Genomic DNA, 15,509 nt, shown 5'->3' on the forward strand with positions numbered 1-15,509 from the left:
CGACTCTGGACAATTTGGTGTGACCGCACATAATAATTCTCTCACGAATGGCTCAAATGAAGCCAAAATAAATATATAAAATAAAAAACATATATGTAAGACTTTAAAATCCGAATTCACACTCATCCAAATCAACTGGACTTTATCAAATGATATATTTAAAGATTTTAATCTCAAGTAAGAAATTCAACATGGTAGTCTTTGCTAGTCAAATATGTGCTCCCAAAAGTATTATTATATAATTTTTTTCACAAAATTTTTATTATTTGATCAAAGGTGATTTATATAACCCGAATCAAGCTAATAAAAATATTTTTTTGGAAATTAATAAAAATATTAGATGTAAAGAATGAAATATTAGATGTAAAGCTTTTGATCTTATTTTATTTTATTCTATTTTGGATGAATTAGTTTTTATTTCTTCTTTTTGGAGAGCTACTCATATTGAGCACATATTTATAATTTTCGAATGTGAAAAAATAACATTTATTGTCTTAAAGATAAAATAGGATATTTCAGTCCTACAATATAAGATATTTAGTAGACATAAATGAGGGTCTATGTGAGGAGAAATTATTCTTTGTTGTCACTGAATAGTTCAAAGGCGAATCAGAATATGCCACGTCATCCGGTACCGAACAGTACATGTACAACAACAGTACACAACAAAAAAATGATATGCCGCGTGCTCAATCATCTCTGAGCGTCGTTTGATGACCGCACAAAATAATTTTTCCTATATGAGATAGCTTTCTCATTGTTTTGTTTTTCATATCACAACTATAGTTCCATTTGATTTTGCTTTCTTATTTATTTTTTTTAGAAATTTTTATGATAAGAATTAAGAAGCAACAAAAATTCAATTGGTTCAATTTTAAATTATTACGTTAAATTCTAATGTGTGGTAGCTTTAAGAAAGTAGTTGCTTGATTAATATATTTATTTACAATATCTTAAATTATCTCATTAAAAAAAAATTAGCTCAAAAAATTTTTGAACTAAAAAGCTGTTTTAAAAATAGTAAATAAATTGTCCCAAAGGAAACCATAATCAGTCAATCATTTTAGATAATTTTATATGGACATTTAAAATTATTGTCACTTAATACATTAATATAAAAATTATAATTGATTTATATACAATGAGATTTTTTATTTTTTAATAACCATAAAAGCACAATCTTTAATTAATATTACAAAAAAATTATTCCACATAAAGCCAAAATAATACTAGTGGATCGATATGTGTAAATTGCATAATTTATTCAAATTTAATTATGTCTTATAATTTTGAAAATACATCTCATATTTAAAAAAAAAAGAAAAAAATAATATAATTTTAATAAATATTCTTCTTGGATGAAAAAAAAAAATCTCCAGATTATATTTTAAAAAATAAATTACATAGATAATTATTTAAAAAATAGCTTTAGACTATAAATTCAACCTTCCTTTCTAATTCGCTTCTCTTTGACAAAAATAATAGATTTATTACTTAAGATTGCTAATAAATTTTTATTTCGCGATCATTTTATCAAAAGCTTAAACGGCATGGCAACGAAAAATATTAAATATTAATTAAATTAAAAATACAGTAAATAAAATTATTTTAATTATTAATTAAATAAATAACACATATCACCGTATTAGCGACGGGATTAATGATATACGAAAATAAAATAATAAGAAAATAAAACCGTGTGAAGCATCCCATTAAAGGCCATTTAATAATTATATAATTAAGAACTTTGAAATTAAAAGGTTAAATTAATAAGATGGATTAGTGATATGTTTTTATTTACCTAATACAAATGATTAGTGACTAATTCATGCTTAGGCCACACTTAATGAAAAAAATATAGATTAATGAAATCTTTTTGTTAATTAATCGAATTAATTAGATATTTACTGATGTTGCCATGAAATCATACGCGTAGGAAGATGTAGACTGGAATGAACAAGTGAAGAAATATATTATATTATTGTTAGCTTGAGACAAATGCTTGAAACCATAAGCTAAAGACATTGGAAAAATATTGAATTGGATATGAAAGATATTTTTATTTTTATTTTTTGAAAAAAAATCTCTGATTTTGTTTTATATTTCTATTAAATTGGTTCTAAAGCTTTTTTTTTTAATATTGAATAGGTCAATATTATATATATTAAGAAGATAAAGATTAAAATAGTCCCCTGACTACAGTCTTTGACGTAAAACCTACGACCCAATAATTTTACTTATTACAAGGAGAAGGAACAAAAAATAAAGCAAGAATTTCTTTGTGAATGCCCTAAATCAGATTAATTATTCTGTGAGGACGTCGGACGTAGTCCGAAGACCAGCCAAAATGCGTCACATCACGCTTTCGCTCGGTACCATTGACGTGACACATTCTGATTGGTCTCCTGACGGCATTCTGTGTCTGACCTCCACACAGAATAATTTCTCCCTAACTCAGTCTCTCTCTCTCTCCATAAAATATGATTTCTCATTAAACAAGCAAAAGGGGTAACCTTATTAAATAAGCAAGTCTTGTCATCTTCTTCATAAAAGTAAAACATGTGCATTGAAGAAGCAATTGGCCTCTTGTTCTAAGCAGCATATGACTTGGCCTTTTCTCCCTTAGTCTTTCTTTCTTGAATCTCTTTATTTTTTCTACTAATATAAATGGCCTGAACTACACTGAACTATTTTACTTAGTCTCGTCAAATTCTTTAGGGTGGTTGGGGAAACCATGGTTAGAAAATTAACTTGTTGACTTTGTTGAATTGGTCCCATTCTTTGTAGTTTTCACCTTCAAATAAAAAAATAAAATAAATGAAGGGCTATGAACATACAATATTATTCATGATTAAGACTAGAGAAATTGTTCACGCCTATCAAGACAATGAGAGCATTCCCTTTGATTTCTTATTGAAGTTAGTATTGGAAATAAAATATATAATAATATTTTAAATTCTTAGGGGTGTAAATAAGTTGAGTTCTTGCTTAGGCTTCATTTGTGACAACTTTTTTTTTGCTTCTTAAAGCAACTTTTAGTACAAAATTTTTAATTTTTTTACTAGAAAACTGCTTTAAGAAGCAGAAAGAAAGTCGTCCAAACGAAGCCTTAATCAGCCCAAGCTTATTTAATTTATGTTGAGCTTGATCTCAAGCTCATTTGTTGAGCTTAAGCTTGTGTATAGGAGGTTCGAGCTTGACCAGAATGCTCGGGTTCGATAAGAAAGCTCGAGATTGACTCTTTTTGAAGCTCGATTTCTTATTTTGAATATAAAAAAAATCGTTAGGTTAATATAAATGCTGATGCGTTAATTATTTTTAATCGACCTAGCTGCATAAGTTGATTAGCCGAGCCTGGCTAAGCTCGAGCTCGAGCAATTATAATATATGAACTAGAATTGAAGTCGAACTCGAACTCGAACTCGTGACTTCATAAGCTCGACTCATGAGCTCATTAGCCAGCTGAGTTGGTTGGAGCTAGCTCATGAGCCGATTTGACACACTTACACATATAGTACGAAAGAAATTTTAGAGAATGAAATAAAATCAGATAATTATGATTTAATTACGTTGAAATTTCTTGCATTCAGACAAGTAGACTCAATTGTAACTTGCTCAATTTGTCCACTTGATGAATGTTTATCTTTTTGACATGAATTGACTACTGTTTATATTTATGTGTTAGTGTTACATAAATGCACAAAAAAATATTTTATTAAAAATAATATGTGATATTATTAAGCTGTACGTGCCAGCTTATATTTGAAACCATGCAAACTCATGTTATTACTGATAGAAGAAGAGCTAAGCTCTCAGGTTTAGTACTAATTATCTGTTAATTAAGCACATTTTATGCACATTAAGATACCTTTTGGACTTGTTAATTACCACATATAGACCTTGTTAGATTAAATATTTATTTAACATATATAGTGTTATTGTGACCCGAGTTGTTACGCAAGAAAATTAGTTTTATTATAATTGATTAGGTCATTAAGCAACTATAATAAGCAAAATAGTTGTTACTTAATAAGGATTTATTTTAATTTTGTTCTAGAAAATTACTTTAAGAAGCAACGAGAAAATTCGTTGTCCCAAACGAAACATAAATGATTCACTTGCTAGCAAATATCAAATAGATCCAAAAAAATTACGGTCTCGCTCGATGCCCGCTCTATCGTTTCGCCCGCTCCGCTAGGGCTTTGCCCTAGCTTTCTCTAGTGCGGTTCCTGGGCCGCTCGCCCCGGTGGCGCTAGTCATCACCGTTTTCCCAGGGAAGTTTTCTTATTTTTCTGGTTCGCTTTTGGTTTGTTGGTGTTTTGTTTCCTTTATAGTGCATGCCTGAATGGCGCTGAAGCTTTGCGACCCTGATTTTTTAAGGGGTTTGTCTTCATCGGGTTCTTTTTTGGATGTTCTTGCGGGTTCTTCTTTCCTTAATGAATTTCCAGAGCTTAGGGCATCCTCCTTTCGTGGCTTGCCTTCCCTTTGGATCTCTGATCAGGAAATTCAGGCATTCGCAATTCCTTTTCGGTTCTCGTTGGTTGATTTTTTCCTACTAAACGACCCTCTTCTGATACCATTCGTAGATTTTTTTCAACATCAAGCTAAATGGGGAGGTTTTGGTCACCTTGTTGGATCCGTTGCATGTTCTCATCAAGCTCGCTAATGGCCTTGATTACTGTCGGGTTTTCTGTCATAGATCGTATTTGGTTTATAATTGCTACATGAAGCTCACCAAGTGGTCTCCCCTTGTTGAGTCGCTGATGATCCCAATTTGGGTATCCTTTCCGCAATTGCGCCCTCACATCTTTTCCCCCCTCATTCTTCATGGTTTGGCCTCTCTCTTTGGCAAACCATTAAAAATTGATGCTGCCACTTCTATTGGATCTAGGCTGTCTTTAGCTCATGTTTTAGTAGAGCTGGATATCACTAAATCCTACCCTAAGAAGGTGTGGTTAGGCTCGGAGAAGCTCAGCTATGTCCAACAAGTGGTTATGGATGAGTTCCCACATTTTTGTGCTTTTTGTTGTAGTATCTGAAATACTGTTGGAAATTGCTATCCCCTCTTGCTGTACCGATCCATGCTGATCTGCCTCATTCTACAAAGGTTCCTAATGAGATTTCTGATAATCCTGCTTTAATTCGCTCTTCCCCCCTTCCCCTGTTGTGCCGTTGTCTGTTATGGGGGACTTTGTGAATGATGTGGTTGTTGCCCCTTTAGAAGTAGGTCCTCCTGTGCATATTGTTGAGAATGATGTGGTTTTTTAGGGTATTATTCCTTGTATTGCTAATTTGAATTTAGTCAAGCTAGACTCTGTTGTGGTTTTAGGGGGGGTGGCTCCTGCTGCCCAGGTTCCATGGTTATGTGCGAGTGAAGTTTCTATATTGAATTGTGGTTTCAATTCTAAACCTGCTTTATCTTGTGCGGATAATGTGTCTGCCCCGTGTGGTTTGGTTCTAGTCGGAAATTGATTGATCATGTGGTATCCTCTCTGATGGCTGTAGTGAGTCTCAATGTTGTTTCTTCCTCTGTTAACCTGGTGTTGAATAGGCATGTTCATGATCAATCGGGTTTAATTCCTAATGATGGCTTTGAGGGCAATGTTAATTTCGTTAATATCCCTATTCCAGTTATGTCTAATGTTGAAAGTAATGCTCATATGGCTAAGTCTGGAAAAAATGATGTTTTGCTTAATACTGACTGGTTGGTTTTGGAGGATTCCTTTTCTTTTATCCAAACCTAGTTATCTATCACATTTCTTTTGTCAGTTTGAATGTCCTCAATTGCCAACTCACACCCACAATTGCATATACAAGACGCCAAACCTATGACCATGTAGTGGAAGCTGAAATTTCATCACAAATGTTTCATTTGTGACGGTTTTTTCATTACTTCTTAAAACATCGTTATAGTACAAAAATTTTAATTATCATATTTAAAAAGTGCTTTAAGAAGCAGCGAGAAAGCCATCCCAAACGAAGCCTAAGGTTTCATTTGTGACAACTTTATTACTACTACTACTTAAAGAGAAAAAAATACTTAAAGGAGTAAGAAAATTGTTCCAAATGAAGCTTAAATCTCTCAACTTTAATATATAAATTAAATAGCAGAGAAATATTCTAAATAAAATTATACAAAATGTTACTCTTCTTATAAGTTGCTAATAAAAAAATTTTAAAATCCAAAACTATATTTCCATTCACATTACCCAAAATCCTAATGATTTACAATGAAACACAAATATCACTTTTCAAGAACCCGTTGAACAGAAAATAGCGTACAAAAATCATTATAATTTACATTTATTCAACATTAATATAATGATTAATTTTTTTTATTAGAAATTTCAAATTTGTACTATGAAATTACAAATTCATCGCAGGAAGAATTAAATCCAGCAATCTTAAGACCTTTCAATTAATATATAATTAGCACTAATTTGAACCGCCATTAACGTCGTTTCATGAGTTTTTTTCTTCTTTGATTTCAAATCACCATTAGCAAATAAGCTGTGGGAATCTCAGCGACGGGTGAGGAGATAGGGGCGAAAGAGGCGGCATATTGAAGAGCTCTTCAACATCCGCCCCTTCCAACACCACCGACCATATTGACGGTGTTAAAGGCCCTTCCGACGGAATATTCCTCTCAGATTCCTCCTCCCTCGTCCTCTTAACCTCCCTTTCCGCTGCCTCGTCCTCCCTTCCCCTCTTCTCCACCGCCATCGCCGGCCGAACCCAATTGGCCGAGCTTCCAACCTCATTGGGAAAGTTCAGAATCGCCTTGCTGCCGCGCATCTGAAACGCGGCGCGGTCGTAAGCCCGCGCGGCTTCCATCGCGGTATCAAAAGTCCCGAGCCAAACCCTAGATCCCCTGCGCTTGGGATCGCGGATCTCCGCCGCAAACTTCCCCCACGGGCGCTGCCGCACGCCGCGGTACCTATGAAAATCGAACAGCTCCGCTGGGCGAAGATCGCCGTCGGAGGCGTTGATCCACTCCACCTGCGGAGCGACGGCGTTGGGGATGTTGCGCATGAGCCCGATTTCGGATCGATCGCCACCGAATCGGATCATTTTTTGAGCCGGTTCGCAAAATCTGAACCCGCCGCCGTAGTGGTCGGGGATGGGTGAGGTTTGGATATCTGTCTGATCGAGGTAATCGGAGATGGTGAGTTCGCTAGAAGAGGTGGTGGCGGCCGGAGGGGGGGACGGGAAACTGGTAAAGAGGTCGTCAAAGGAGGCGGCGGCGTCGCCGAAAAGATGCTCTCGTATTTGATTGAGTACTGAGATGCTTTGGGCTGTTTCCATGGAGGTTAGAGAGAGCAGTGAGAGTAGTGAAGCTCGAGGTTAGCTGGTGGATGGACGGAAAGCTTTGGGTGTATTTATACTTAAGATGGAGAGAAGAAAACCGCGTCGAAAGGTCTGAAGGTTCAATTGGAATTGCGGCTTCAATTATGATAACCGAAATTTTAGCTTTTGCATAAAAATCAGATACAACTATTTTTTATTTTTTAAAATAAAAATCAGATACAGCTAGTTCTAACTCATGCCTTTAATATTTTATTAGAGGTGAATTTGAAAATGTATAAATTTTTTAATGTATTTATATTATATTTATATTTTAAAGTATATATATATATATGATAATTTATAATTATGTACATCTCTTGTACCCTTCTATATAATAATGATGTAATTTTTTACTCCAAATTATATATTAAAAGTGTCATAAATTTAATTTTTTTTAATTATTTTTAGATTTTTATATTAGGAAATATGACTTTATATGCTTTTTAATGCCTAAAATTGGACAAATATACTTCTTATTTTGTTTATTGAAAAAATGTGCACTATAACCTAATTTGGACCAAAATATCCCTAATCTAAACCACATAATACTTTTTTTATATCACAAGCAATCAAAATTAATGGTAATAACATTTGAACAATATTTAAATAAAATTTCAATCAAGATTATGGTTCTATGCAATAAAAATTTGGATAATGATTAAATATTTTTGAACCTGAATAAAACATTAATTATTATCCTAAAAGAATATTAATTATTATTACCTCCACTTTGGACCATGGTTACTTTTTTAAGTCAACCATGACCAAAATTATCTCAAATATAGTTTGAATAAGATTTAAATAAAATTCGAAGAAGGTTATGACATATGCCATAAAAATTTTTCAATCAAAGGTTTGAGCATGATTTGAATAAGATTTAAATAATATACTATTAGAAAAAATACAAAATAATTGAATTAGATAAAAAAATAAAATAATTAATACTTGGAGAAAGACAAAGAATGGAGCACTGCAGTTTAGGGTTTAGGGTGCTCTGCACCCCAGCATTGCAGCATTGTCAAGCAAACTTGTGATAGAGAGTTGAGCTCCGCAACGATCCAACTTGGCACCGGTACGCTCAAAAACGGGCTAGCATTTTTCTTTCTCGTTTTTCAGTAAGGGTTGCTTTATTGCTTCCATATTGCTTGCCTTCCATCCTTCCTCTCCATTCGGCGAGCCTCCACGACCTACTATCAAGCCGGCGGCGGATCGACTCATTTTATTTCTTCTCATCTTGCTTGCTTTCTTCCTTCCCGTGCTCTATCCTTCCTCTGGATCCATTTGGCAGCCTATTTGCAGCCCTTCTGTAGTATAGGCTGCCACAACCAGTTCGATAACACTTAAACTATATGATTTCAGCTTTTTTTTTTCATCAGATATGGTATTCAATTCGAATGAGTTATGTCAATATAGGTGTTTGTTTATGCTTTTATTCCTTTAAACCAGCTGTTTGTTTATGTAGTTATCATATATAAGTTAAAGAAGTTATGAAAAAAAGTTTTATTTGGATCTATACGTGAAAGAACTTAGTGATTGATTTGAGAAAGAATGATTTTATTTGGGTTTGGCTATGCTTTTCCAGTTACTTATTTGCTCGTTTCTCTGCTATTGGATGAATTATTCTGCGTTGATGTCAGACGTAGAGAACCATCTGGTTTGTCTCTGTGATAATAAAAGCATAGTTCACCGTCCTTTTCTGTTCACTCAGAGACAAAACCGAACGATTCTTTCCGTCCAGTACCTGCACAGAATAATCTCTCATACTATTGGATTCGTGATTGCTGGTATTATCTCGTGGTGCTTTCACTTCCCGACTATTGATTTTGTTTGTCTGTTTTGTCTCTTTGATTGTTTCTTCTCTAGATTCATTTGGTTTAGCAAACTTTTGGAGTTCTTTTGATAGAATTTTTTGATCTACAAGTACTATGATGAATTATTTACATCCTCATTGGTATTCGTTTTATTTTATTGGGATTTCCAAAACCTAAAGTAATAACTTGCCTTTAGTTCTTGCAATTTTATACTTTGATTTGTTTAATTTCTGTTTTCTTTAGTTCTTTCACGCTCTGATTATTTTTTTGATCCAAAGATTTTATGCTTTAAGTATTTAGGGCTCTAATAGGAATTGCAAATTAGGATTGGAAGGTTATTCATTGTTCTGATTGGGTAATCCCTGGTCTTTCTTGTCCTTAGTGTCAAAGTTGTCTTTATTCATTCTTGTTCTCGTGGTCAAAGCATATGCTGGATTAGCATTGGTACGTCTCCAAAAATAGTCTTGTTCGTGCACGAATCTTGAGGCATATTAAAGTTAAAAACTTTCAAAATTAAATTCAGGATCATCTGAACTCTAATTTTAGCAAACTTACAGACAAACTGAACGTCTTAAAGAGAAGAATTTGAAGACATTAAAATCAATCCAATCCGAGCCCAAATCATCTGCTGACTACGGTCCCTCCAACCAATGTCATTCGCCGACTAAGGGTCTCTTCGACCTCTATCAACCGCAGACTACGGTCTTTCTGACCACCTTTGTTCTTCGACTATAGACTATAGTCCCTCTGGCCTCCTTCACCCGTCGAGTAAGGTCCCTCCAAGCTCCTTCGTCCTGCCAACCAAATGAACAGGCCAACTTCTCTTGAGAATGACTCTCTTATCATTAGATTCTTCTAAGCACCATCATGTAATGTGCTCTATATATTGTGTATTTACTATATCATGCCAAGGCATTTCCCATGTAGAAGAACCTCATTTGTAATCAACAATAAGCACTAGTGAAATCATTTTAATTGGGCTGTGGCTTTTTCCTTTTTTAAGGTTTTCAATATAAAAATTATGGCGTCTCTTATGACTCTTGCACACCTCTCTCTTATCTGCTTATGTGTTTGATTTTCGTATAAAACTTGGACACTAAAGCATATCTCTCTCTACCGTTACGAATATACCAGCATGCAACAACCAAAAGTGATACAAAGTCCAAATTTTAGACATAAATATTTATTAATATTTTTATCAATAGAATCAAAAGAGTGCATAAGCCGATAAGCATTAATCTTATCCCATTTAGATAAAAAGTCCACAATAGCTATGTTTAATATAAAATTTTTATTTTTATTTTTCATACAATCATGCTTGCTAAATATAGAGTTAGTCCTTTTATTTTCTCTCTTTTAAAATATTAATTCCGTCATCATCAATAAACATTTACTCATAAAAATATTATTCTTACTATTTTAACCTTTCTATACACTAAAATTTATTTATTTTTATTCGTAAAGACTTCGTCAATATTAAAAAATTATCTGCTCAAAATTAATGTTAGGCTTATTTTATAATAATTTCCACACAAAAAAAACATTATAAATTTACGGTCCCCTAAAATCCGATGCTGTCCACTCAATGGTTCCGTGCACGGCAGCTGTACGTCTAAAAGTGATTATATACAACGCAATTTAATTAGCCGTAGTAATTAAACTTTTAGGCTGTAATTAGCAGATAATTAGCTTACCACACCTCGATTTTAACTAATTAATTATACCATTAAGACTTGGTAAGGGCCATTAAGTTGGCTTGGTAAGATTAAATCTTAAATAGCATGAGATCTCACGCAAGCAAACTAAAATTATATTATTGTTTGATTTGTTTCATTAATTTGAATAAGGGTTTTAAGCAAATAAATATAATTAATAAAACAGTTGTTAATGAACCCTTCGCTGAGAAGTTTCAATTGACTTGAATAGGCCAATAGCACAAATTGAGGAGGATGAAGAAGAAAAGAATAATAAAATAATTAAAGATGATATTGAGTTGAGTGGTGGCCGGCGGTGATTTTTAAACCGCTGCTTAGGATGATGTCGAAGTTGGTCAAAATTAACAGTAGTTATTAAAATCATGTTGTTGATAGGTGTGTAAATAAATGATCCGATCAGCCAATCTGACTCAGACCCGGCGCCCTAAGAAAATCTGAGTTCTAGTTTGTACGTGTTATGCATTTCAAACCGTTTATTTAACTGGTTGTATTCGGGTAGACCCATAAACTAGATTTTGATCCAAATAATGACTTGTTTAATTTTTTTTCTTAAATTCTTTTATTTGTTTGTATATATATTTTTTTATTTTTTATCAATTAACCTAAAATATATGATTAACAAGTTAATAATTCTAATTAAAACAGGTTATAAGATCAACTTCGGGTTCACCTTTTTGACCTCTTATTAAATGTAGGGGTGTCAATTTCGGGTCACGGGTCGGGTTCGGGTCGAACCCGAAATTGACCCGGCACTATTCAGGTCAACTCGAACCCGACCCGCTTCGGGTCCGAGTCAACCTGACACGACCCGAATGACCAGTTTCCAACAAAAAAATTGCTAGTTTTCGGATCAAAATGGGTCTATCTCCTCTTTTTCGGGTCAAAAACGAGTCTATCTCCTCTTTTTCGGGTCAAAAACATGTCAAAATCAGGTCAATCTCAGGTTGTCGGGTCAAAATCGGGTCAAAGGGTTAACCCAAGCCCGACGCGATTTTTGAAACGGGTTGAAATGTTGAACCCGAAATTTTCGGGTCGGATTCGAGTCGGGTTTTTGGGTCTTGTCAAATATTGACAACCCTAATTAAATGGATCTAATTCGGGTTGATCATATTTAGGTTGGTTCAATTTCGGGACAGGCCTAAATCCTACCCCGTTCACCTATTTTGATAGTGTCTAACTATGCTTATCTTAATTCATAACGATAGTATTAATTAAAATTTGAGTAAAATTTAAATTGTGTAGAAAATAATCATTTTTTAGTCAAGTTTTAATTGATTTGAATTCATTCTCTTTATTGCATGAAAGAAATCAAATTGATGGTTGAGGATCGATCTCAATTGTCTTTGTTTTAGCAATCACATAGAGTAGAGAGGCAAAATTATTACGTGCGGTGTCCAGAGGTCAATCTGAACGCGTGAGTGATATGGCACGTCTGAATTGACCTCCGAGCATGTCCATACTCCACACGTAATAATCTCTCAAAAGAGAGGGGGCACTTAGATTTTTAATATTAAAATTTCTCATAAGAGAGAATGATGAGGCTAAGCTCACTTCAACAATATCCATTATTTATAAAAATTAGAGCAAAGTAATTGAAGCCCATCTTTAAGTAATTGAAGATGTTATAGTTATAGTCGGCCTAAAAATATTGTTATAAAGTGGATTGCCATAGCATGAGAGGAGCGACACTTGATATAAGAAGTATTTTAAGGCTATTTTGTTGTAGAGATAGGGATGATTCAGCTTCTTTTTTCAGGATGGATAAAATTTTAATTAATTAAATAATAATAAAAAATAAAAAAATAAATGAAATAATAACATGAAATAATAATAATAATAAAATATATATTTTTTTAAAAAATATTAATCAGCATAATGCTATCAAATTTATAAGAGAAAAGTTTTATCATTTATCTTCCAATTTAATATAGATTTTAGTAATAATATAAAGGTGGTTTTACATACATACCACTTTATTTTATGCTATTTACACATCTAACATCCAAAATATTAATATTACATGATTACCACCCATAAGTTGGAATATAATCATATAAGTTAAGTTGAACTCAGTGCTAGAGAGAGTTGTCTTAGATGGTTTGTTCACATAAAATCAACCCTGGCTTCTGATTCTGAGAGGAGACCCAATCCAAGCCTTCGATCTTCAGAAAAGAAATGCCCCAAGTGCCTTTGATCCTCAGAGAAGAGATTCCTCAGCAGCTGCAGCCTATAGGAGAACCAAACCCGGCTGAAGGACTACGACCGAAAATTGAGGGGTGCGGGAAATTGAGCTATAATTTATTATGTTTTTTAAAATAATTGAGGGGTGCGGGAAAAATGAGATATAATTTAAATTGTTTTTCTTTAATTTTTATTATTAGTCGAGCTTTATTCTATAAGTTAGAGCCAACTTGCTTGTAACGTGAGAGAGAAAATGATTATCATTCAAGTAGTTCTTTCTTATAATAAATGGGTAAAAAAGTGAGAAATTAAATGAAAATTAATAAATAAGAAAATGAGATATAAGTTTAAATATTTTTAATAATATAATCCTTAAAAATATTTTATATTAATATAATTTAAACTAGTCGACTTGCAAGCTAACGAGTCAAGTTAAGATTGTCTCAAGTTTGACTTGTTAGCTTATCAAGCTTGGTGAACGAGCCATTTATTGAGTCGAGCTTGGGCCGGCTTATCTTGACCCACAACAACATTAGTTGATTTCAAGCTAGTTTATACTAATTATATTTGAATTCGAGTCAAAATTTGATTGAATTGACTCGAAATCGAATTGTTATATCTCATCCTTATTTGGTTTCAAGTTTAAATTTTGAATAAATTCGATTACCCATCCATCGTTGTTCGACTCATAGTTTGTCCATCGTTACTCAATCATTGCAGCTAATTCGCTATCTTCTGACCACCGTAACTCTTTCATTATCATCTAATTGTTGTCATCTATCTTCTGACCACCATAACTTTGAATAGTTTCGCACAAAGATCTCATATATAAATATCACATAATGCAATATTTTAACCCGATTAGATCACATAATAATTTTCTTTTTCCTAATTTTCAAAAGAAAACTAATAGTTCATGTATTCTTTTCTTTTATATATTTATATACGAGATCTTTGTGCAAAACTAAAACATAAAACATTCTCTCTATAATCACACATTTTCTAAGCATACAAAGCCTCATTGATTTCATACATCAAATTAATATACTGCTCGATATTCTTAATAAAAATTATATCTAATAAATTAAATATACAAATTCTTTATAATCCTAATATTTAAAAGAAATTATTCATAAAACTATTTGTAATTTTAATTTGCATTTTAAAAGCTAATTATACTTTGCTAGTTCAAGAGATTACCCGTGGCTGAAAGATGATGAAGTTCGTAGTCTTTAGAACTGTTAGGGTCTAATGAATGAGAAATTATTACAGGCGGGGTTTGGACGGTTTTCAGACTCCAATAAAAAAAGGTCATGTCGTCTATAGACTGTGTACAAATTATACACATGATGTGTATAAGCGATATGAACTTATCCTTATTGGAGTTCGAAGACAAGTCGAATCCAAACTCTGTAAGTAATAATCTCTTGTGCAACATATGTTAAAGAAAAGGAGCTGAAAGTAGTAAACAATCACTTTAATTAAATTTCAACCATGCAATTTTGGATTTATGTGGATAAATTTTATAAAAACCCACTCTTTCTTTGATTTCCAATAAAGATTGACCCTTTTTGCTGTTCACACTTCACTTGTGACAAAAAACTATTCAAAGTTACTTAAGTATTGTTTGCAATTAGAAATGCAAAAAATAAAATTTTCAAAGATGCAATTTATCTTTGCAATTTTTAACTGAAAAAATTAAGTCCTAATAGTCTCTTTTTGTTGGTGGGAAATCAAATGGATATGGGATTTTAAATTATTATTTATTTTTTATTTAAGTGAAGAGAGAGTAAAAGAGAATTATTAATTTTCATTTGATTGATGATAAATTAAATTATTATTTTTGATAAATAATTATTATCTGATAAATGTCAATGGTTAGATAAATTTATTTATTTATTTTTTAATTATTTAGTCAAAATTTATCCACAAAAAATGTATGTGTTCATATGTTCATGTAAATTTAGTTATTTATTGAATATATTTAAGCAAATAATTTTCTACAATTCTAACTTCTACACAATATATTATCTACATCAAGATTTTCTGATCATCTTAATCAGAATTAGAAAATTTATTATCAATAATACAAAATTTTAATTGATATATGCAGTTTTGTTGATTTTCTATCACTAAGTGTCTTTATAAATCTTGGATTAACTCATGTTAAGCTCTGATCTTATCTTTCAAAATTTTGCAATTTTGGAGGGCATCACAAATATTTTTTGCACCATCACCCTTGCAATCGCTAAGCTAAACTACATCTAAATTTATCATTGCTAGCAATTATCGTGGCCTGACCATTGTCATTCGACCATCATCTCCTGACTGTCATTTCCTAACTATCACAATTATCATCACCTGATCACTATTGTCTTGTCATTGTCACCTAACGCCCATCATCTGATTGTCATCGCTTGAATACCACTGTATGACTATTGTTGCCTAACTGCCA

At 32.8% G+C, this 15,509-nt stretch overlaps 1 protein-coding gene across 1 annotated transcript; it reads right to left on the bottom strand.

Moving 5' to 3' along the window:
* Window positions 1-6,344: 6,344 nt before the first annotated feature.
* On the bottom strand, window positions 6,345-7,395 carry LOC110100557 (ethylene-responsive transcription factor 5-like). The gene has a single exon (XM_020828120.2). It carries the CDS (start codon window positions 7,303-7,305, stop codon window positions 6,499-6,501), a length of 807 nt encoding a protein of 268 aa, XP_020683779.2. The 5' UTR covers window positions 7,306-7,395; the 3' UTR covers window positions 6,345-6,498.
* Window positions 7,396-15,509: the final 8,114 nt, after the last annotated feature.

Source organism: Dendrobium catenatum, unplaced genomic scaffold (genome assembly GCF_001605985.2).
Source record: "Dendrobium catenatum unplaced genomic scaffold, ASM160598v2 original_scaffold_224352, whole genome shotgun sequence".
Classification (NCBI taxonomy): Eukaryota; Viridiplantae; Streptophyta; class Magnoliopsida; order Asparagales; family Orchidaceae; genus Dendrobium; species Dendrobium catenatum.

What these genes read in the sequence shown, in the direction of transcription:
- LOC110100557 (XM_020828120.2), bottom strand. Translation starts at nt 7,305, where the DNA reads ATGGAAACAGCCCAAAGCATCTCAGTACTCAATCAAATACGAGAGCAT.